General features: G+C 47.2%; 1 protein-coding gene across 4 annotated transcripts in view; it reads right to left on the bottom strand.

Annotated features, from left to right (window-relative positions):
- LOC144934776 (FERM domain-containing protein 4A-like) overlaps positions 1-24,438 on the bottom strand; it is a 154,049-nt gene that overhangs the window by 58,467 nt on the left and 71,144 nt on the right. For all 4 annotated transcript variants that reach the window (XM_078860910.1, XM_078860913.1, XM_078860914.1 and 1 more), the window contains exons 3-5: positions 14,485-14,579; positions 6,829-6,921; positions 3,727-3,811 (exon numbers count right to left, since the gene is read on the bottom strand). In XM_078860910.1, coding sequence (XP_078717036.1) covers positions 3,727-3,811; positions 6,829-6,921; positions 14,485-14,579 — 273 coding nt within the window. The remainder of the gene's footprint in view (positions 1-3,726; positions 3,812-6,828; positions 6,922-14,484; positions 14,580-24,438) is intronic.

The following is a 24,438-nucleotide window of genomic DNA, read 5'->3' as shown; positions in this document are numbered from 1 at the left end:
TTGCTGCTTCTGCCTCTTGCCTGAAGATCGTTACTATGGAGATGAACGATATCAACAGATTTATACCCTCTTTCCCTAAGTTCCAAACAAGGCGCACAAATGTAAAAAAGCACGCGGCTATTTGTGCACATGCAAAAAAAAACATCAACATGTCCTGAAAAAGTACATTGTGCTCCTCGTCTTAGATAAAAAATATATACATTTGAGTAAATGTGACCGACTGATAGAAGCAGTGATGCAATGATAGACAACTGTGGACTGGTTCCATCCCAATTAGCACTGGGTTGTTGCATAATGCACAATTGGCTGTGTGCTTTTTACACATTTTTGCGTCCTGTTTGAATCTCATATTTTTCCAGCCCACAATATATTTTAGTTTTTATGCACTTTTCTCTTAATTTACATATTTGACCCTATCTCCCTATTGAGCACAATATAATTCACTGCACTATGTAATGTTTTCAAATGGCACTTCATTGAAAACAACGACACAGTTGATCCTTCACCACGGTAAAGATATGTGGTGGGTAAAAAAACCGGTGTGTTAACACTTCCTCTGCTAAATAAGTGTAAAAGTCCGCACGTTTAAGCCATAAAATGACTTGAAAGTGTTGCAAGCTAACATCTAATTATACGACCCATTAAAATACCCATCAAATTCACCAAATAGAAGTAAAAAAAGAAAAACACAAAGATGAATAATCAATTACGTACTGAAATAAATAAAGAACATTAAATCATCACCCAAGTCCCATCAACGCTAATGCCCAGAGATAAAAATAAACTATTTTTTATTTCACAAGTTATGGCCCACTGAGCTACATAGCTCTTCGTCAGAAGCGACCTGGCCACAATTGATAGCTCAACAACAAAAGTGGCTTATCACGTGGAAATGTATAGCAAACCAAATACTCCAAACGCACGTTTCTAAATGAGGCGGGAAAACCCTGAGGACCCGGATAACATTCCACGCGTCCACAATGAAGAGAGACACGCAAACTCCACATCTACAGGCGTCAAGGGTCGGAATCGAACCCACGACCTCCTGCATACCAGGCGAGGTAGTTAACATTTCGCCACCGTGGCAGCACCCCCCCCCTCCCACCCTACCAGGGGCGGGCAGCTGCTCCCAGGCATCCCGTGTCTCTCAGGCAGAGGTCGCAACCGGGTACCCGATACCCGTACCCTACCCGATACCCGGCTACCCATACCCGGCCGGGTACGGGTAACCATTTGTGACCCTGGTGCGGCCGGGTACAGGTGAGTCACTGGTGAGTAACTGTTTGTAACTCATTTCCCAACGTCTTGTCTCTTCTCACAATTCAAGTTCCTAGAATCAACCCACCCGCGCCTGCAACATGGCTTCATCCCAGACGTCGCAATCAGGTACCCGATACCCGTACCCGGCCGGGTACCGGTAAGGAATCAAAACCCGTTTGCAACCTCTGCTCTCAGGTGCCACTCGGCGGGTGGCTTTGCCCCCCCCCCCCGCACCCCGACACGCTCTGCTCGTGTTGTTTTCCCAACCGTGCAACGGGCAGCGGACGGTGATGAAAAACAAACATCGTTCTGCGTTTGTCAAGAGTGGGTCGACCATGGTAGCCCGCGTTGTTCGGCAAGATGTCTGCGCCTCGTGCTGGGACAAATGTTTTGGGGAATCAATACGGCACTGTATCCCGGTGCCTGAATTTCCTGGAGTTCCCAGCACGTGCAGTGGCACGTGTTGACAAATTGATTTTATTTTGTTGACGCGGACAAGAAACATTCAGCCTTCAGCCGTTTCACCAGAATGACCCGCGCAGAGGGCCTTGGTGAAAACAACGGAAGTTACGACGGCGTAGAAACCACGAACATTGCAGACACTGAGGAGCAAACACATAAAGGGACACGATGTCCACATTCTGGGAGGTTTTTTTTATATTCACTGACTAAAGTTTCCTCAAAGAAGCTCCCAACACACGCAGCAAAACGTCGGACATCACTGCCGAACGATACGCAGTAGAGGCCCGAAAATGCATCGAAGAGCTGGACAGCACAACCGCAAAAAATCTTCGCAGTTGTAGAACACAATGCTGGTTTCCCCGGTGATAAAGGCGCAAAAGCCCGTATTATTGTTATTCTTGCTTAAATGTAGCAAATTTCTACACAATCCAATGCTGCAAATGGTTCGTTATGCATGCAGAGGTCAAAGCTATTTAGAGTGTACCGCACACGGCAAATGCAATCCTCCGCAAACATCAAAGCAGTGCAAAACGTTACGCACCAGTGGCTTGAATTATGCATCAGCTTTAAAACCAGTGAACTATAGAATGTGATTTTTAGTGCCAAATCATTGCCGAGATTCGAGTTAACAAGGTGGTCTTGTTGCTCATTGGTTATTTTCGTCATTTTTCTTACCCACAACTTACGTGGCTCAATGAAGCCAATTCAGCAAAACAAGTTCAGCTATTTCACTCGACACGCTTGGTAAAAGTTGCAAAACAAAACAAACGACACAGACAGATCTGCCCAGATGTCTTCAACGTGAAGATAAAAACAGCACTATGCAGTTTGTTTACTGCGTGAGCTTATGTATATATAAATAATCGGGTGTGCAAAAACAAAGTGGGTAGATCGATTTGCACACATTAGAAGATTGAGAAATTAACATAGGAACAGCCAATACGGACGACACACTATCAGAAATATCGCACACGCCACAGAAGTGAAAACGATTGTCAAGATGAAGAGGCATACGGAGTTGGGGAGGGGAATTACTTGCTTCTTATTGCAGCAGAGGGGGATCATTATAACTTCATGTCTCAAAGTGTTACGACATAATTATTTTATTGATTCCGGTAATGGCGCCGAAGTGTAATGTTCCTTGCCATCTGCTCGCGTTATTTGAACCTGGCAATCATAAATATGTCAAACGTGTTTGCCCGAGGGATTGATGGCATCTCCAGGGGGGGTGGTGGAACGGGCATTTCTCACGTGCCAGCCTGCTGCTCGCGTGTGCATCAAGTTCTTCCGTATAAGGGCCCACTTTGGTGCAATTATCTAGAAATATAGAGCAGCGATTTGCTGTAATTTGCATTAGGAAGCTATTAGTATTTTCACTGCCAAGGCGCTGCGCCTGTGTTAGTGACTGCACACGCAGTGCTCTGTCTTGCAAATGCACTTTAATAGTCGGTTGTCAAATATGCACTCACTACAATCTTTTTTTCTCTCCCAAGAATGTCTAGAAACGTTTCACGACTCCCTAAACAAATTCATTCATTAACACACAAACACAAGACAAACTGGTTGATGAACAGACAAATATACGAACCATAAAAACTGTGTGCTTGGGATCCCTAAAACTAAAATGTTCAATCTTATTAGAATTCTCCAGAACCCATTCAGTCAGAGAACCATCTGAGTTGTACAATCTATTGTATTGTCAACAGGAAACCTGGTGAGCATTGTCAAATGATAAATATGCTGATGCTTCTGCTACCGATGGTAATGACGATGAGACAAGAACTCATAGCACTCCAATGCATGTCCGGTTGTAATCGCGCGTTCTTCGGGAGGATTTCCGATGTTTCGCTGCATGGTCTGGGAGCTTCTTCGGCACGTGGACCGCCATGCCGAACAACACACGGAGCAAGCCGGAACCACATTAGGGAGCGGGAGAGTCCAACTGCGGCAGCCTACACAGTGGCAAAGAAGGAACTCTGTCTCCACATGGAATGTGATACTCACTTTGGATATGCAGGTTTTCGCATTCAAGAAGAATAGCTCCACAGCTGTGTTTTCCCGCAGGTACGCGACGCTTTCGATGTAAAACCTGCAAACATTAAGCAACACGCTATTGACCTTAAACACGTTTAGAAAAAAACTTACGTTTTGGCTGCCTGGTAATTTATCTCAACGTAACTAAATTTCGATTTAAAGCTTTCGTGACTGCAGGGATTCATCTTCTTGGTTCTTTCGGTAAAGTCACGTAGAATGGATATAATAAAATAATAAAAATAAAACATAATAAAATAATTCTCACTACGTTTCGGCCACAACGCAAGCAGCCACTTGAGGACCGCTGCTTGCGTTGTGGCCGAAACGTCGTGAGAATTATTTTATTATGTTTAATTTTTATTATTTTATTATTTCCATTCTACGTGACTTTCCCGAAAAAAACAAGAAGGTAACTATTTAATATTTTCCGGTGAAACCTACTGAGCTATGCACTCTCTTTCAAAGGCCACCTGCTCACACATGATAGCACATTCAAGTGGTTTATCATCATATGTGGACATTTATAGTGTGCAGCTAAATAATCTAAACGCATGTTTATAAATGCGGAGGGCAAACCCGGTGGATCCGGAGAAATATACACGAGGACAGAGAACACACAAACTCGAAATATACAATAGACGTCGCCAGGGTCAGGATCGAACCCATTAACTCTTACGCACGAGGCGAGGGAGAAAACGTCTCACTATTGCAGAGCCCCCTTAGCGATAACATTTCCTTCGAACAAACATATTCCATCCTTAAAAAATCCATTAACTGTTTATCAGTTAAATTTCGATGTAAAGCTTTCGTGACTGCAGGGATTCATCTTCTTGGTTCTTTCGGTAAAGTCACGTAGAAGGGAAATAATAAAATAAAAATAAAATGTATGTTTATTTTTTTTATTTTATTATTTCCCTTCTACGTGAATTTTCCGAAAGAACCAAGAAGATGTTCATCAGTTCATTTAGCTCGCTAACACGAGCCCGTCTAAAAAAGACACTTGAACACTATTACTAATCATCAAGGCTCATCCCCCCTCATGTGCGATGTGCAGATTTAAATCTCAATTACTTTAGGTGTCCAGTTTTCCTTATTAACCACCATGCTCTTGGCATCTTAAACGGGGAATATTTTTTTACGCGACGATGACATACGCAATGTTGAGAAGATTCATCTGAAGCACGTTTATATTTGTAAGCACAGCGATGCCTTATGGTTGATATCCTTTCCTCGAGCTCGTGAAAATGTGTGAATTGGTCCTCAAAAGCCCAGACATGCCTAGGGAAATGGTAATAACGTAATTCTAGATTTGAAGCTTTCGTGACTGCAAGGATTCATACTCTTAGGTTTTTTTCGGTAAAGTCACGTAGGTAAAAAAATAAAATTACTGCAGTAATTTTAGCTGTGATGGTCCCACCTGATGACGGAGACTCGTGTTGCCTCCGAAACGTCGTGATTTATTATTTAATTTTATTTCCATTATTACTTTTATTAACTTTTAATTTAATTTTTTACCTACGTGACTTTACCGAAAAAACCTAAGAGTATGGTAATAACGTAATTCCGTGCTGCACGGTGGCTATGAGATGTTAACTACCTCGCCTGATAGGTCGTGGGTTCAATCCCGACCCTGCCGCCTGTATATTCGTAGTTTGCAAGTTCTCCCCGTGGAGTTTTCTAACGGTCCTCCGGTCTTTCCCTCCACATTTATAAACGTGTTTAGAGTATTTGGCTGCTATAAATTTCCACATGATGAGCCACTTCGTTGAGCTATCATTTGTGGCCAGATCGTTTCGGAAAAAGAGCTAAAAGCTCACTGTGCCTTAACTGGTAAAATAAAAAAGTAGTTTATAGTTTTTGTTTCACTGTCAAGTCTTTCTTGCCCAGCAGGAGGAGTTTACAGGCTCGCTGCCACCAGAGGGCAGCAGATGTGCAAACAAAATATGCACACAAATTAAGGATGGCACAAAAGTGACAATTTTCTCAAGTCCACAACCTCCCATTTTCAGACAACGACGCTGGTTGGCTCTTCATTTGAACCCATGGAAAAAAAAGAGATCCTTGAATACATCTTCACATTCCTCAACTGTCTACCCTTTCACCGGCACGCCTGCATTTATTTTGCCTTTTTGTGTATTTTACACGCTCGCTCTTTTCCCCACCTCTCTCATCTCGTCTGCCCCCCTCTCTTCCTTCTGCTACCTCTGCGCCAGCGAGCACTGCGCCTTCTCTCTCTCAAACGCCCATCAATCTCTGAGAGAAAGATTACAAATCGAAAGCACTGTCCATACTTCCGATTTTCTCCGACTGCTTAAATCCAGATTAAGGAGCTCTTCTCTTCTCTGTCACATGATATTGATTTTGTTAAACCTCCCTTCCCTCTGCCTGCCTATAAATCATCATCAGCCATGGTCAATCCACTGTTGGATGCGAGCCTCCCCAAGCGAGAGCCACCTCTCACAATCCTGCCCAGTAATTGATATAATCGTTCCATCTCCTTGATGGGCGCGTTCCATTCCGTGCCTGCCTATTCTGTTATTATTCTTCACCATTTGTCAATCACTCCTTCTAGCAATGTGTCCTGCCCAAGCCCACTTGTTTTTCTTAATAGGTTTGATTATGTCGTTAACATGTAGATGTCCTCTAATCCATTTACTCCTCTTTTTACCTCCCAAACTAATCTTAAGCATGCTTCTCTCCATGCTGCTCTGTGCACTTTTCAGCTTTTGTTCCATGTTTCTGAACCGTGTGTCATAGCAGCAAATATAGTGTATATATTAACGTATGTTTTTTTGTATACATATTAGGTTTTCCTTGACTCTAATTATGTAATTTTTCTGCAAAAATCAACGGTCGTAAAAGGCCAAAACAGTCGCTTTATTATTATAACAAAAACATGATAAAAAGTTTCAATTGAAAATTGCATTTTCTATTTCCAAGTAAGCATAATAAGGTAACTTTAGGCATGAGTGAATTGTTAACAAAAATACATGCAGTAGTTATTCCTGAATCACATTCAACGTTTATGAAATTGCACAAACAATGAGAGACGTATGTAAGGGTGCCACTTACTTGACGGTGAAATTCAGCACAACACATCTGGATTTCTTGGGGAAATCATGTTCTAGGACTCTACGATCCAACTGAAGCCAACTGTAAAGACCTCTGCAAGAAAAACAGCGAAGCGCAATTAATACACTACTAAGAAGGTATTTCCAACTGTGCCATCTTCATTTCTTGAAGAAGCTCCTGGCTCAAGAGGCGAAATAATGCCAAAAAACACGCGGTACAACCCAAAAACACACCGGAAGAGCTAACAAGGCAAATTCTTCACAGGAGTATCATCATCATACACTTTAAGATTATCATTTTGGCTTCACCAATTCACTTCTTCAAATATGATGTAATCGGTGAGTTTCATTTAAAAAAATACCAACCAACATACCGAGGCGTTTCCTTCAGCAACAACAAACGATGAACCCCAGTGTCCTGTATTACACTTTATGTAAGTTTCTTTTTCATGCAACAATAAAAACTGTTTTTTTTATTCAGTTGTTGGAGATAATAAAGTAAAAAAAATACAGGTCCCTCTGCTACATGGCTCAGGGGCAAGTCGCTGAAATGCACGAGGCTTTACAACTGTTATCGGAAGCCTCGCAGGGTATGATGAAAAATTAAAACTATGCATTCCCTATTTAACCTCAAGTAAAACGGTTTTCGTTGAGGTAATGCACTACCCTGCAGCAATTCAGCTGCATTGTTGATCTATTATGCAGAGACTGTGATTGTATTACCCCTCCAAACACGATACATGGTATATTTCCCATTCTTTTACCCACACTAAACCTGATTTCAACCTTTTTTTACCTTACCCTTCATCTGCCTTTTAAAAATGAGCAAAAAAAAACCGAATCATACATATTTTGCAATGATAGCAGCTTAGAATTTAACATTTATAAAACAACATGTATCATTTACAGCTCTCTGTAAATCAACTGCTGGATGAAAACCTCCCCACGCAGTGTCGGCCATGGATATTTTTGACCATACTTCACCATTCTGGTCAGTGTGGATTGGTGAGGGTGACCCAAGACTGGTTCAGATATTACTCAACACCGATGTTAGGAATCGAACCCAGGTCTCCATAGTCATAGTGCAGTACACTGACTAACATGTATAAGCAGAAGCCTGTCTGATGTCTTCACGTTGATTTGTTTATCCAGGTAAGATCTCAAGAGACCGGGATGGGTTTCATTTGCACATAAACCAGCCTTTTGTCCTTTCCTGACCAACATTATCAAGCAGCATTTGCTTAAGCAAAAGCAACCTCTGAACTGGTTTTGACCTTCTCCATCTCATCAGTGGCGTTAAGGCTTGCTAATTACTGCTGGATTGCCAGGTGCCATTGATAAGAGCACTCCATATATGCTGTGGTACCCCATTCAACGCAAAATACAATTCTCACATTTAACGCTATCAAATTCATTCTTAGGGCTCGTATTCAATATGAAATTAGGTTCATAAGTTCAACCATTAAATGTTTATAGGCAAGAAATATGCTACGAGGACACAGATGTACATCATGTAACCTACAGAACCATAATCAGAAGAGTTGAGTGTTGCAATGTTTCTATTACACTGGCTTTAATATAGAGTTGGGATATCCGATCGTTTAAGTAATCTATTAATCTACCGATTGTCAGTTCGATTACTCGACTCATCGGATTACACAAAAATATTTGGGGGGTAAAGAAAAACCTCACCCATGTTCCCACGCGTGTCGCTGGTTGGGAGGTGATGGGTGCAGCTTGGTGATGTCATCGGCATCATCAGCAGCCACTGAGAGTGGCTTATTGGGTCTCGAGTGATTGACCACGAAAAGAGTCGTCGATTATGTTTGTCGACTTTTTCGATGTAACAGACTAATCGTTCACGCTCTACTTTCATCACAGGATTAAGGTGACCTTTGCAAAGTGGTCTCGTGCTGTAGGAGCAGAGGACCAGTAGACCACTGTCTTCCCAGTCTGGTAAAATAAACATAGATTTGCTGTTGTTGCAACTTTCTGACCCACCCCTACTGGACATCTGAGAAAAATATCTTTAGAGCTCATCAGATTCCTCCAGTATAAATAAAGATTCTGATTTTGAATAAAGATGCGTTTCAGCAGCTGCTAGCACAAGAACACTTGCTCAGTCAGCCCACAGCAGCAGCGACACTCACCCTCCACAGAGGCCAATTTCGACGGTTGTAAGTTCATGCCTCAAAGGTTGGAGTTTATTGTTTATAAATTACTTGAGAGCACTGTCCCCCCCCTCCTATGACCAAACTCATTTAGCCCTTTTGTTGATGAACAATAACAATAATTGAAATATAACCATTTACGCACTGGATAAAGGTCTCCCGGTTGATTGACCATACTTGACCAAAATGTTCAGTGCTGGTTGAAGGTGGGCCAGGACTGGTTCGGGCCTCTCTTGCCACTGGTATTGTAACTGGGGCCGAGAACTGAATTCAGGATTACAGGGTACACAGTGCAGTGTGCGAACAACATTTTACAAATTCTTAGGTTTTTTCGGTAAAGTTACGTAGGTAAAAAATTTAAATTAATAAAAGTAAAATAAAAATAAAATAAAAATCACGTTTCACTTGATACAGCTATCGTGCTGTGACGGTTCCACCTGAAGACATAAGCTGGTGTTGCCTCCGAAACGTCGTGATTTTTATCTTATTTTTATTTTACTTTTATTAATTTGAATTTTTTACCTACGTGACTTTACCGAAAAAACCTAAGAATATGAATCCTTGCAGTCACGAAAGCTTCAAATCTACCACATTTTACAACCAAAGAAACCAATATAAAGGCTTTAAAGTATATATTATCATCCACACCTCATCCATGTCAACATACATACATGGTTTCAAACCGTGTGCTATGTATGGTACAAATACAAGTAGGCCTACAACTCTATCAATCCACTGCTGGATGAAGGCGTCCTCATGCCCGTGTGAGTCATCGGGATTTTTGACCAAACTGATCAGAGCGGGTTGGTGAAGGTAGGCAGAATAGACAAGGGAGTTTCTAAGCAGTTTCTAAGCAAGTGCTTTTCGGAGAGCCTTCTCTTTGTACTGCTATGAATTATTCACAAAACGGCATGCTATTTACGGTTTTTCTTTCTGACAATGCAATGTCCTTCGATGTTTGCATGCAATTCTACTGGTTTAACCTTGTGCAAGCCAAATATAGATTGTTTAAACTTAGTATATTAATCAATAAATGTAGTGATAGTGTGCTTCAATTTGACGCAACGGAGGCTTTAAAGCCTTTGGTGATATCACATCATGGCACAGGAAATGCTGATAGCGTAAAATAAATAAATTCCAGTCATTCTCAATTTGCCATGACCGCCGCCATGTCAGTCGTGCGAGCTTTTCTACCATACTTCACCATGCCGGTCAGGACCGGTTCTCATCCCTCGCCACTGGATGCGGTCTGTGGCAGGGAATCGAGCTTGGATCGCTCGGGGTTCACAACGCGGCACGCTATCCATTGTGCCACCACTCCACCCCACTGATTGTGCAAAGGACAATACTAAAGCATTTAAACACAAGTAATTCAATTTGGCCATAGTTTTAACGTGTTTTTCGACAGTGCACCGGTTGGCTCGCACTAGATTCTTTAGTATTATTATTTTATTGATACCAACATATATACAGTATTCCCCAAAAGCATTACAAAATGATGATGCTAAGAAGAAGAATAAATGTGAAGAGTGTATTGGATATTTTGCGGTTCAATTTAGAGAACCAATTCCTGGGAAAATAGATTTTGGTAAGACCTGTGCAATGTACACTGGCACAGCTGACACAGTGGCCTTCGGAAAATGAGTAGGTGTCATATGGATCGGCTAAATTTAAAGTATAGATTGACAGTGCAAAGAGTGTCTATCTTCAAGCCACACACATTTGACAGGTTTTTTTTTTTACCCACCGTGCTCCATAGGCAAACATCCAAGTGCAAAAGTGTACATTATATAAAGCCAAGAAATGAAGAGATGTAGTCTACACACACACACATCCACGTGTGCAAACAAAGACAAAGATCCACTGTATAGCCTACACAGCCTGTTAGGGCAAGTGCTGTTAGCGAGCACCTATGAAGGTCAGCGTGGCGCACATTGGTGGCGTGGCCAACGCCGATGTTGATACACTGCACCAGGTAGAAATTTAATGCCGAGTCAACTTAGGAGAGGTCAATGACCAGTTTAGATAATCACCACCGATGTTAGTCATGGCCAGGAATTGAACCCAGCGCGCCGGGGTTCGTAGCAGTGTACTAACCACTACGCCATCGCTCCCCATCACATAAAAACATATCTCCACAAGAACTATATTACCTTTAGCCAAATATGTACATTTTTCTCTTTTGGAAAGGTTGGCCCCCAAGGTTTTGCTCTGGATCAACAGAGACACGTTTAAAGCCTGTAAGTGTATGCAGATGAATTTAAATTCAACACTTGCTTACAAAATCAGCATTTAAATGAGCTAATCCACTCATATGTTGAATCATCTTTATTGTTGACAGTGTGCACACCATGGATATTACGTAGCAAAAATAAACGTTCGGAGAAAAAAAAAACACAGACAGCATGAGACAAGCAAAAAAATCCATCTGTCTCTTTCTAGGGCCTATGTTACATTGGCGAGTTGGTGAAAAGGATAAACATACCACGTGTAATTCAAATTTGCACGGTCACCCAGCACAAATCTATACCTGAATTACAATGATGTTTGAGAGATTATGCCTGGAGTGACGCGGACCTTTTTTTCCGAGTTGCGATAAGAAGCAAGCATGGAAACCTGGTGGAGATGTTTTCATGCGAATTTCCTCGACCGCTTGCACGTGACTTATACACTCCCCTCGCCTCATCCCAAACCCGCGCTTCTAAGCTATATTACATGGCTGTCAAACGCAATGCTCGCGCACTCAAGTGCTAACATCGCATTATATCAAACACTGCCTATCTGCCTTTGAACAATGACCTTGCTCTGCCAATATCTATACGACGAGTCTCACGCCTGAGTGGGCACGGTGTGTTTGTCTGGCTGGAACAAGATCATTATTGATCAAAACCGCAGTAGGAATGTCGGACGAGCCAGCAAAACTAAACACACATCCACGCCCATAGAGACACACACACAGTGTAAGCATGTTATGCTAGCAACAAAGCACAGTGCAGACATTTATCAATATCAGCACTTCGCTGTATCCATCGATAGATTTGAAGTTTTCGTGACTGCAAGGATTCATACTCTTTGTTTTTTTCGGTAAAGTCACGTGGGTAAAAAATTTAAATTAATTAAATCACGCCGTTTCGGAGGCAACACAAGCTTCCGTCTTCACGTGGAACCGTCACAGCAAAATTACTGTATCAAGTATCTCACTTCGTTGTGATTGAATTTATTTTAATTTTTTACCTACGTCACTTTACCGAAAAAAACAAAGAGTATCACAGAAATCGTTGCGGACTTGCTTCCAATATTTAAAAAAGTTCTTAAAACACAGAAATTATTTAATCAATAGCACTTGCTTACGTTCAGAGATACGTAAAAACATAAGTGCACGCAATAATTATAGGTGATCATTTGTATGCTTGGGATTACATCACCAGCATTAGCATGTGTGTGTGTAGACAAACATTGTCCTTGTATACTCAATGATGTATCAAGAGAGCTTGCTGCTGTCACTCCTCAAATGTCACAGTTTGTCAATACACATCAACGTCACGGAAACAGCACAACATTATTCTAGGAATGACAACTTTCACATCAGTTGACTTTGCTGCCAAAGGTCCAAGGTTAACTCTTCTCTTTTTAACAAGTTCAGCATTCGTTTCAGTCTGCTCGCAAAGAGCATAACAACTGCTTGAAGACCACAATTGCTGCCAGACGTGTAAACATCGCTTCTTGTTCATATCTATTCGAGTTTGGAATACCCTGATGTGATCTGCTCCTGTGGTGTTTGGCCAATATTCTTGCCTCGCCCTGCTTTGAGAACCATCCATAAACTCCCTGGTGTCCAAACGTCTCCCCATGGTGGCATGGTTGTGGATTGCATGAGCTTCAATACACTGTGGGTTTTTTGTTGTTGTGATGACTCCTGACGCGGCTATTGTATTTTGGTGTTGGTGAAACCCTGCAATTTCTTGCTCAGGCATCGCTGGCGGAAGGGCCTCCACTAGAGGGAGCTCTAGAGAGGCCCTCTAGAGGGTACCTTGGCCTACTCCTCCACTCTAGCCAGACATCTCGGGAGGGGTGGGAAAGTCAGATTTTTTTATATTCATATTTTATTTATTTCAGCAGGAATGAGCCAATGAGCTGTTAGGCTCTCGTTTAATATCGTCCTGCGACGGTTCAGATGTTATTTAGTAGAGATATTAGTTACAATCGTGGTCAGGGGTGGCCCATTCATATAGGCAAACCAGGTGATCACCTGGGGCGCCAAGTTAAGTGGGGCACCAAATAACGAAGATGCCATTATTTAAATTCACATGCGCATACATAATGGGTATGAATTATAAAACATTTCTCACCATTTCTGAGAATTTATTGGTTGGACAGACGGACGGACAAACTGAATAATGATGCCTCTGTTTAAAAAAAGACGATAAAAAAACATTAAATGGAAAATAGGGCCAAAATGTTTCCCAGTTTATCAAAAAAACTCAGCCTAGATCTGCCCTTGGGGTTTGGGGGTGGGGGCGTCGATTTACGTGGTACGTGCTTTACATGTACCCACATTTGACTCTACCACAAGCAATATGCCGATAAACTGACTGTGATGGACCCAAGCATGCGACGGGGTGGATAGAGGCACTGGGGATGATTTCAGAAACTCACACTGCCGTTTCAACCTCCGCGCTCGGAGATGGGATCGAATTGACATCCTCTGGATTGCAAATCCAGTGTGCTAATCATGACACCACGGCATCATCCCTTGTTCTTGTACTCATTAATAATTAATGTTCACCGAGCAGTTATAATAATCCATCTTTATACACTAAATACAGCACTTGTCATTGTTTTTTTATTGCTTAATTGAACTGTATTTTTTTTACGACTCGCTTAGAAGATCTGTCTTCCTTGAAAGATTGGGACTGATTAAAAATGCATAACTCTTAATGCAGCACCGTTTTATGTGGCACTATTATACATTAACCTTCCTCTGTAATTATGTTTTAATAAATTGAGTCTTTCATTGCCATGCAGATTCGATCTGGTACAGCAGTCATTCAAAATACCGTACGTTCTATTACAAATAAAAATGATCAAATTTGGATTTCACCAATTTTCTTAAATGTGCATTGAGTTCAATCAAAGCACACATTTCTTCACCATCATCATCAATTCACGGCTGGATGAAGGCCTTCCCAAGCCGTCACCATCCCTCAAGGTCCCATAATGTACAAACGTCGAAAATATAGGCAAACTGATTTTCGGCTAACTCTACTCAAGACTGTCAAAGCATAGATTTACAATAACATAAATACAGTACTGGCATTCCTATTATAGTAACAAACCAAAAGTGTGCTGCAGAGGGTACGAACGTAACAGAAAACTATTAGATGTATGCGTATGTACCCTATGGATATTTACGTTCGTGTACCTGTATGCGTGTGTGTACGTATGGAATAGGAAGGGATATGATTTAGGTGACCTCCTTAACTTACATTTCGTCCACGTAGGCAAGTCCAAAGAACTCCTTCTCCTTCAGGTTGAAATGAGACGCAACCATATCCAATAATTCCTTGGCCAAAAGTTTTGGCTGAAACAAAGCATATGCGCGCACACACACACACAAAATCATTGTGCAACATGTCACGAGGGTTAATTCATATTGAACGTATCTAAAATGTTCTTCCAAATAACGCAGACTGGAGGCAGTTCAAAGCTATCACGTTTAATTAGCATTTTAATAGCCTCTTACGATCTGCCTGGAGATCACAAATATTTTTGAGATGATTTACATTTACAACTTCATGTCGTAGAATACTGGGAGACGGTGATTGGAGAGGGGGGAGGGGTAATTTCAGATAAAGCTCTCTGGAGATGTATTATAGCACATCCCTGTATTTATGGCAATATCCATCTTGGACACATGGTATAATGCTCAATGTGCATGACATTTGTTGTGAATAGAGAAATATCATGCTTCGGACTTATTTGGAAAATGTGCCAAAATTCAAGGTTATTATAGTGCAGCAATAACCAGGTGCATCGTGGGAATCGCAATCGGGGGAAATCAAGATGAGCACGAGAATCTGAGAACGTATACAGATTAAAGACATCGTGTTGACGGCGAAGAAGAGTTAGTGGGGTTGGACAGGACACATCGCTGGAAGGGATCACGACCCGTGGTCGAGACTGATGACCAAGTCGGTGTCGGCTCACGGAGATGGAGCAATGAAATCACCTCGTGCTGCATTGCAAGATCATGAGCGACGGAGACAGTTTGGAGAGGTCTTCATCCAGCAGTGGATAGAACACGGCTAATTATGAATTTTAAATACTGTACTGTAAGATCTACTGTACTGTAAGGGTTCATTTTTGCTCCATGTCTTAACAAATCTCTCAGGATTACGAGTAGACTGTCCAGTGAAATATATTGTAGGGATGTTGGGAACAATGCTTAGGAAGTAGGAAAAGTGCTGACATCTCTTTTATGCTGACAAAGAAGTTAGCAACTGTTTGTTTATGATGCGAGGGAGGGTTTACTTAAGTACCGTTTAAAGGTTACGTTAATCTTCCACGGGAACATAGCAAACTGGATGTTATGTAAATGTGTCTTTCTCAGAGACATCGTAGTGCTGTTGCTCAGTCCGTAATAGCTGCGCACATGCCACATATATTACCGGTGCGTGCTCATTTGCAATAGCTTAGTCATATTATGATGCATGGGGTTGAGCCTAAATATAAAACTAAATACAATACATCTTCTTGGTTCTTTCGGTAAAGTCACGTAGAAGGAAAATAATAAAATAATAAAAATAAAACATAATAAAATAATTCTCACGACGTTTCGGCCACAACGCAAGCAGCCGTCTTCAGGTGGAGAACAGGTCTGTCGAGGACACGGCTGCTTGCGTTGTGGCCGAAACGTCGTGAGAATTATTTTATTATGTTTTATTTTTATTATTTTATTATTTCCCTTCTACGTGACTTTACCGAAAGAACCAAGAAGATGAATCCCTGCAGTCACGAAAGCTTTAAATCGAAAAATAAATACAATACGTCAATACAAATTTAGTAGCTAGCTCACGATACACGCATCAATCCGTGCAAGTGAAACACAATTATAATGATTTACACAAGGCTATACAAAAACAAAGGTCTCCCATTTAGCCTTAACGAACTGTTGGGGCAAGTGCTGTTAGCGAGTACCTATGAGGGCTCAAACAGCACACGAGGGGGTTGTGGGTGGCCAGCATCACGCCCGGCCACCTTTGTCTCCTGAGCGGCGATGTTTACACACCGCACCAAGTACTCATTTCATGCTGAGTCCACCTAGGGGAGGCCCAGTACTGGTTCAGATAATCGTCACTGGCGTTGGCCACTAGCGGGAATCGAACTCGGGTCGCTGGGTTCATAGTGCAGCGCGCTAACCGTGACACCACTGCCAGGCTATACAGTATATGTGTAGGGTTGTTACGGGAGGGCTGTAGGTGCATGGGATCCAACGGGGAATAAACACAGTGGGCGGAGCTCCGGGAGTACACGGGGGGGGTGCCCGCAGCGACGTCCGCATCAGGCAGCCTGGGGGGTTGTGATCCTGACGGGGGGTATAAAGGGGGAGGACAGAGAGAGCTCGTGGCTCAGTCTGGGAACGAAGGAGGAAGAAGGAAGATCTTCTAGTTAGAAGCCCTGGACTCCCCTCGACGCCGCCCTTGTAAGGGCTGCGGAGGATTCGAGACAGAGGCGTGGTTCCGTGAACCAGGGTCAGTACCCTGGGACTCCGGAGACCGTAGCCCGACTCACCAGTGTCGGGCCAGTTAGCCTCCCCTAGCCCGTTAGTGGAGGACTTGGGAGTAGGTCAGGATTAGCTAGGGTGTATCCCCAGTTATCCGGGTGAGGGGGCCGCTACCCCCTCTAGTGCTGTCCTGTACCGACAACTTGTAATAAAGATACGTGTGCCTCAACCTGGGTGTCCAGCGTACTTACCGGTACTTCATCTGGTGTCAGAAGTATTACGAACATGGAAACACGTCAGACAGCTCGAGCCAGAGTGCCGGACGAGGACACTGCTGAAATCGTTGAGCCCGAGACGGCTCACCAAGACATGGTACAGCCGGGGCCTGACGCGTTCCTGCCGGAGCATCGGCATGAAGAGGGGCCGCAGCCAGACGCGCTACGGCTGGCTCACGAGAGGCTGGCGGAGCTGCTGTATGCCGCTGCCGCCACGCTGGAAAACATCACGCGGCTGGGGGCTGGTGGTCCACCACGGGGCGAGGGGAGTCGACGACCGGAGCGCCTTCCCGCCATTTCGGAACACTCCAATTTTGAATTTCCCGCCATCGCCACGGCAGCTGCAGAGGGCGTGGCCGGGCTAAACCTTGGGTCCGACACCGCTCTCGCTGGGACAGCCGCATCATCGCCAGCGGCGGGAACGTCATCACGGCTGCGACAGGCGATTCCATCTGCCATTCGCGCCGACGCACAGCCGAGTCCTGGGGATAGCAGCCTGCAGACTTCCAAGGCGAACGCTGCGCTGCAACAACGGCTACCTCCGCTGAAGGAATTTGTTGGCGCGGAGGGCGACTGGGGCGGCTTCCAGCGTCGCTTCATCGCCCACCAAGAAATGGCTAGGTGGTCGGACGACGAAGCCCTCTGCGCGCTGCCGGCGCTCCTCGACGCCGACGCGCTCGCCGCCCTCACATCGGCGCCAAGAGAGAAGCGTTCTACTCTGCCGAGGGCGCTACAACTGCTGGCTGGGGTCTATGGACCATCTGCAGAATGCAGACAGCAGTTCTACGACCGCAAGCGGGGTGAAAAAGAGTCGCCCCTGGCATACAGGACGAGCCTCCTGGCGCTGGCCAAAACGGCTTTTCCCCGTATGGACGACGACGGCGTGGACGCGATGGTCACGGAGAAAATCCTCCTCCTAGCAGACGACCTGGACATCGCTGTCGTCGCACAGGAGGACGCCGAGATGACCTCTCTTCAGGCGGCGCGCCTCCTTCACGCCAACCTTCTGTCCCTGCGGCGGAAAGCCAGCAGGGCATCGGCCGGGCGTGCGGTGGCTGCAGCCACCCTTCAGACGGAGGAGCTCTACGCCGTCGACCACCGACGGCAACAGGCGCAAGGAGCACGGGCGGGCCGGGACGGCTCAAGCCGGTTCGACCGTCCATCGTCTCCATCGGGGGGTCCGCGGTGTTTCAACTGCGGCGTTCGGGGCCACGTCGCCTTGGGGTGCCGCTCGCCTCGACAGCGCGGGACGACGCCTCGACGGGACGCCGGGCCTCCTCCTCCCAAGCTCCAGCAACATGATCCGGCGAGTCGCGGCACCACACATGTTTGGCCAAAGCACCCACCCGTTGCACACTCTCGCACCACAACGAACGGGGGGCCGATGTTGCGTTGCGACGGCCCAACGCGGATCACTGCGGGGACTCGAATCGAGCCCAAACAGTGGTCCGTGTTGGCCCATCGCGTGGTAGCCGCGTCGTCAGGGTCGTCGGCCGTGGTCGGACACATTGACGGAGTAGAGGTACGCATCCTGGTCGATACGGGGGCATCGGTGACAATCATTTCGGAGTTAATTTACAATATTCTGCCTGTACAAAGCCGGCCCTTACTGCCGGTTAACGTCCCATTCTATGCCGCTAACGGGGGCTCTCTGGGCATCATGGGACAGATTCGCGCGCAAATTTGTATCGGGGACATCAAATTGTCGGGGCCGATTTTCGTTTCCTCCTCGCTGGCGGTTCCGTGCCTGCTGGGGACGGATTTCTTAGGCAAAATGCCAATCCGTATTTTGATCGACCAAGGATGCATTGAGCTTCCGTCAGGGCGACGCATGGCCTTCCTGCCTTCCCCTGCGGCGGCTCGGACGGCGTTCGCGACGGTACCGGCGTTCGTCGTCAGAACAGTTAGTGTGCCGCCGGGAGCTCAAATGCTAGTGCCTCTGAAACTTCGTAAGCCCTTCGCAAAGGGCGTAGGGGATCAGGGTGTTTTGCTGGGACCGTCTAGGGCCGGGGTTAATGCACCTCATTTGATTCCGGCCCAGACCGTCGTAAGAGGGGACGAGGACCCTTTCATCGCGGTCCTCAATGTGGGGTCGCAGACAGTGGTGGTTCCTCAAGGGACGGTGCTCGCTCACGCGACGCCGGTACCCTGCGAGGAACCTGTCGCGAACCATGTTGGCACTGCTTCACGAATGCTCCCACATTCGGACAGCGATGAAGGGTGGCTCGACGCGCTTTGTGCGGGATCGACGGACCTGACAAATTCAGAGCGCCAACAGCTTAGAACGCTACTGAGGGAATTTTCCGACGTTTTCAGTCGGGATAAATATGATTTGGGTTGCACTCACCTGCTGCGTCACCATATTGACACGGGTGACAGCGCGCCAATTCGCCAAAATCCGTTTCGGTTAAGTCCCGCCGAAAAGGACCATGTCAAATCGGCTGTTGATGACATGTTAGCCGCCGACATCATTTCTCCCTCCACCAGCCCTTGGGGAGCGCCGATCGTCCTGGTTAAAAAGCAGGACGGCTCGTTGCGGTTTTGCGTGGATTTTCGGCGCCTTAATAAAATTTCGGTTGCCGACGCATACCCGCTCCCACGGATGGACGAATCGCTGGACGCCTTGGCAGGAGCGCGATTCTTCTCCACACTAGATTTACTTTCGGGATTCTGGCAGCTTCCTCTGGACGATGATTCTAAGCCTAAAACTGCTTTCCGTACACCGCACGGCCTGTTCCAATTCAACCGGTTGCCGATGGGCTTACACTCAGCGCCGGCAACTTTCCAGCGATTGATGGAATTGGTTTTGGCTGGATTGCAATGGGAATCGTGCCTGATTTATTTGGATGACGTTATTGTCTTTGGTAAAACTTTTGATGAACATCTCCAGAGGTTGCGGGCGGTTTTCCTAAAGATGCGGGCTGCTAATTTGAAATTTAAGCCCCAGAAATGCCATTTGTTACGCGAGTCGGTGCGTTATTTGGGGCACATCGTAGGGCGCTCGGGTATTGCTACCGATCCCGCCAAAACGCAGTGTGTCAGCTCCTGGCCGACTCCCACCTCGGTGGGAGAGGTCAGGAGTTTTATTGGCTTCGCATCATATTACCGACGCTTCGTCGCTAATTTTGCAACGATTGCCAAACCCCTACACGCGTTAACATCTAAAGGGGTTCGGTTCCACTGGGGTCAGGAGGAGGAAGCTGCTTTCTGCTCCCTTTGGGACGCCCTGGTAAAGGCTCCTCCCCTGATTTACCCAGATTTTTCTAGGCCGTTTTTGCTCGACACCGACGCGAGCAACACGGGTATTGGAGGTGTGCTTTCCCAGGTGGTTGACGGCGTGGAACGGGTGGTTGCGTACGGCAGTCGGGTGTTGTCTCCAGCGGAGCAAAGATATTGTGTCACCCGTAGGGAACTGTTGGCAATTGTCTATTTCATCCAACAGTATCGCCCATATCTGTACGGTCGGCATTTCACCGTCCGCACAGATCATGCGGCACTGCAGTACGCCCTGAAGGTTCAACAGCCATCGGGACAATTGTCCCGATGGTTGGAGGTCCTCCAGGATTTCGATTTCGAAACCACCTACCGTAAGGGCGTTCGCCACACCAACGCTGACGCTCTGTCACGGATGCCAACCGCCTCCGAATGCGCATGCCTCCTGGGGTCTGGGCGTTGCAAGCCGGCAGGGGACATGATGGTTCCGGTCCTGGCGGCCGCCGCCAATGACGAAACATTGGTCACCAATGATATCGCGGAACAGGGGAAAGATTCCCTGCTTGGGTTGCCCGGTAATGAATGGGGGCGCCTCCAAATGGAGGATACCTCCCTCCTCGCGTTGCGTCGTCGCGCCGGGGAGAGGGGGCGGGCGACGGGTGAGGCCGACGCTTGGGGCATGCACGCAGGGTTGCTCATGCATTGGGACAGCAAATCCCACCGTCACCGGCTGGTGGTCCCTTCGGGATTACGGGGTAAGGTGGTGTGGGCTGCGCATGAGCGCCTCCTCCACCTGGGGACCCAGAAAACTCTCGCCTTGCTCCAGCTGAATTTTTTTTGGCCAGGCATGACAAGGGATGTCACTGATCTGTTGGCAGCATGCCCTCGGTGTGCGCAGCGCAAACCACCGGCACGGGAGTCGAACCCGCCCTTGCAGTCCATCCAGGTCTCCCGAGTAAATGAACTGGTCGCACTCGACATTCTGGGGCCATTCCCCGCCACCCCCAGGGGTAACAGATATTTGCTTACTGGGGTCGAATATTTTACGCGCTGGCCTATGGCCTGGCCCCTGCCAAATCAGTCGGCAGCAGCCATCGTCGACGCCTTTGTCCAGGGTTATGTCATGGACAAAGGTGCTCCGGAGCGGTTGCTGACCGACCAGGGTAGAAATTTTTCCGGGAAACTCCTAAAACAAGTCTGTGATCTCCTAGGAACGAAAAAAATTCGAACCTCTCCTTATCACCCGCAAACGGACGGGATGGTCGAGCGTCTGCATCGCACCATCTCGTCTATGTTGTCGCAGCAAGTCTCGGACTCACAGACTGATTGGGACTTACAAATTCAAGGGGTTCTAGCGGCATACAGATTGGCTCCCCATGCTGCGACGGGATTTTCACCATTCTTTCTTATGTATGGCCGCGAACCCGACCCACCTGTTTCGGCACAGCTGCAGATCCCCGCGCCGCTGGGTAAAATTAAATTGGATGAACACGTTAAATTTAACCTTGACAAACTGACTGAGGCGCGGGATGCTGCGAGGCTAAATTCTGACAGGCGTCAAAAGGCGAACGAGCGCCTCAGGCTGGCTCGCGCGCACGTGCTGCAGTGGAAGCCGGGGGACAGGGCATGGCTGCACTGTCCCCAGGTACCACTCGCGACCTCCTCTAAACTCGTGCGCCCGTGGCGGGGCCCCGTCGAGGTTGTCGAAGTTTTGAGGCCTCAGTGCGTTCGAATCAAATGGGGCAGGCGCCGGTGGTTTGTACACCCCTCTAGGCTAAAACCGTTTGTTGCGGTGCGAGGGCCCACTCCACACGCGCAGGGCCAAGCATGTGGGGGGTCGACCGACTCGGAGGGTCCGTCGCTGCTCTCGCCTGATGTGTTGCCGGCTGTCCCACCCACAGGTGCACCGGGAATGACGGGCTCATGCCCTACAACCCACACGGGTGATGCCGACGGTCGCGCCACTTCAATCGCGACCTCATCTCGAAAGGGACAGCCGCCACCGGATGGTCCGCCGTCCGGGGTTGCCCCGTGTGACGGGCCTGCGGCAAGGACGCGCGCTAAGATGCGCAGACTCTTATAATATACAAAAAGAAGAATTTTTTTTTTTCTTTCACGTGTCATGGTTACTGTATGCTGCGTCGGTGGTGCGCTCCTGCCACATTGTGTGTGTTGTGTTGGGTGTGTGGGCGGGGTGTGTGTGTTGTGGGTGCGTTGTGTGTCGTGGGTGTGCTGTGTGTGCTGGGGGAGTTCCTGGCTAGTTGTATATACGCGCTTTTACGGATTTCGTATTTATACGGGGGGGGTGGGTGCGTCGGACATTCCCTTCGGGGGTGTGCTTGTTCTTCTTGTTGTTCTTGTTGTTGTTGTTCAATTTGCATTTTGTTGAAAAAAAAAAAATGAGGCACACACGGGGTTGAGGGGTAAATGTTCCTTTATTGGAATTGTTGCAGCCGGGACGGCTGCGAGCTGTAATGGGGGGAGTGATGTAGGGTTGTTACGGGAGGGCTGTAGGTGCATGGGATCCAACGGGGAATAAACACAGTGGGCGGAGCTCCGGGAGTACACGGGGGGGGGGTGCCCGCAGCGACGTCCGCATCAGGCAGCCTGGGGGGTTGTGATCCTGACAGGGGGTATAAAGGGGGAGGACAGAGAGAGCTCGTGGCTCAGTCTGGGAACGAAGGAGGAAGAAGGAAGATCTTCTAGTTAGAAGCCCTGGACTCCCCTCGACGCCGCCCTTGTAAGGGCTGCGGAGGATTCGAGCCAGAGGCGTGGTTCCGTGAACCAGGGTCAGTACCCTGGGACTCCGGAGACCGTAGCCCGACTCACCAGTGTCGGGCCAGTTAGCCTCCCCTAGCCCGTTAGTGGAGGACTTGGGAGTAGGTCAGGATTAGCTAGGGTGTATCCCCAGTTATCCGGGTGAGGGGGCCGCTACCCCCTCTAGTGCTGTCCTGTACCGACAACTTGTAATAAAGATACGTGTGCCTCAACCTGGGTGTCCAGCGTACTTACCGGTACTTCATATGCAACAACAACAAGCGCCATTCGCCACTAAGTGGCAGTGACGTCACCACGACACTTGTGCCAGGCTATGTGCACGGTGAGGCCACGTGAAGCGTCGAACGCCTGCTGGCAGGAGGTCACGGGGCAGACCCAGCAGGTGCCACGGGTCGACTGGTTGAGACGACTGACTGATGCACCACCTGTGCCCCCTACTGTGCCAACTTGCAGTGCTTTAACCACCCGGTGCTCCGCTCGTTGTTGTGAGCGTCGCTCCTCCGCCCTCCGTGTTGTTGGAGGGCGACTGCTTCAAACTGCCCAGTAGCGTCCTTCACGAGCCTCCTCCACAAAGGCCGATCTTGACACCGCTGGTACCAGTCATCAGCAAGTCCACTCAGCTCCACATCCTCCTGTGCCACATCACTCCATCTCTTCTCTAGCCCGTGCCATGCCCGTTTAGCCCCCTCGATCCGGTCGAACAAAAGCTGTTTAGGTATGCGGTGGCTGGGCATTCGGTCTACATGACCCAGCCAACGCAGCCTTGCCTGCCGGAGGAGCTCACCGATAGGACTTTGTCCACATCTTTCAAGGATTTGTGAGCTGCTCACATAATCTAGCCTGGTTAAACCGAAGATGGATCGTAGGCAGGCCAGCCTAAATGTTTCTAACCGGCGAAGATGTTCCATAAGGGGGGTCCACGTTTCGCAAGCATAGAGAAGGGAGGGAATGACTGTGGCCGAGAAGACCCGAAGTTTTGTATGGAGTGACAGACCAGGTAGCTTCCACACAGCCTCACGCAACCGATGAAAAGATAATGCCGCTCAACTGATTCGGAGTGAGACCTCTGCTGTCAAACCGGAGCCGGTCATGAGCACACTGCCCAGGTATGGGAAACTCTCCACTCTCTCCACAACTGCCCTATCACCAATTGGAAGTTGTGGGGGTGGAGTGTCCGATGATACAAAATACCCAGGCAGGTGCTTAGTTTTGGTGGGGCTGATGGTAAGGCCCCACCTCTTAGTGGCAAGCTCCACCTCTGAGTGAGCATCAATTACCAGATCATCTGCATACATAACATGGTTGAGCAATAGGGAGCCATCCCTTGACCGCACCTGGGCATCGATCAGCCTCCCATTGTATCTGTACCAGATATGCACACACAGACACACACGTAGCTGCCTCGTGTATATGCTGTGCCAGACACGAAGATTCTCTACAAATAGCCGAGG

This window comes from Lampetra fluviatilis, chromosome 11, assembly GCF_964198595.1.
Source record: "Lampetra fluviatilis chromosome 11, kcLamFluv1.1, whole genome shotgun sequence".
Lineage (NCBI taxonomy): Eukaryota > Metazoa > Chordata > Hyperoartia > Petromyzontiformes > Petromyzontidae > Lampetra > Lampetra fluviatilis.
Note: the sequence above shows the minus strand (reverse complement) of the source record. Positions and strands in the feature narration are given on the sequence as shown.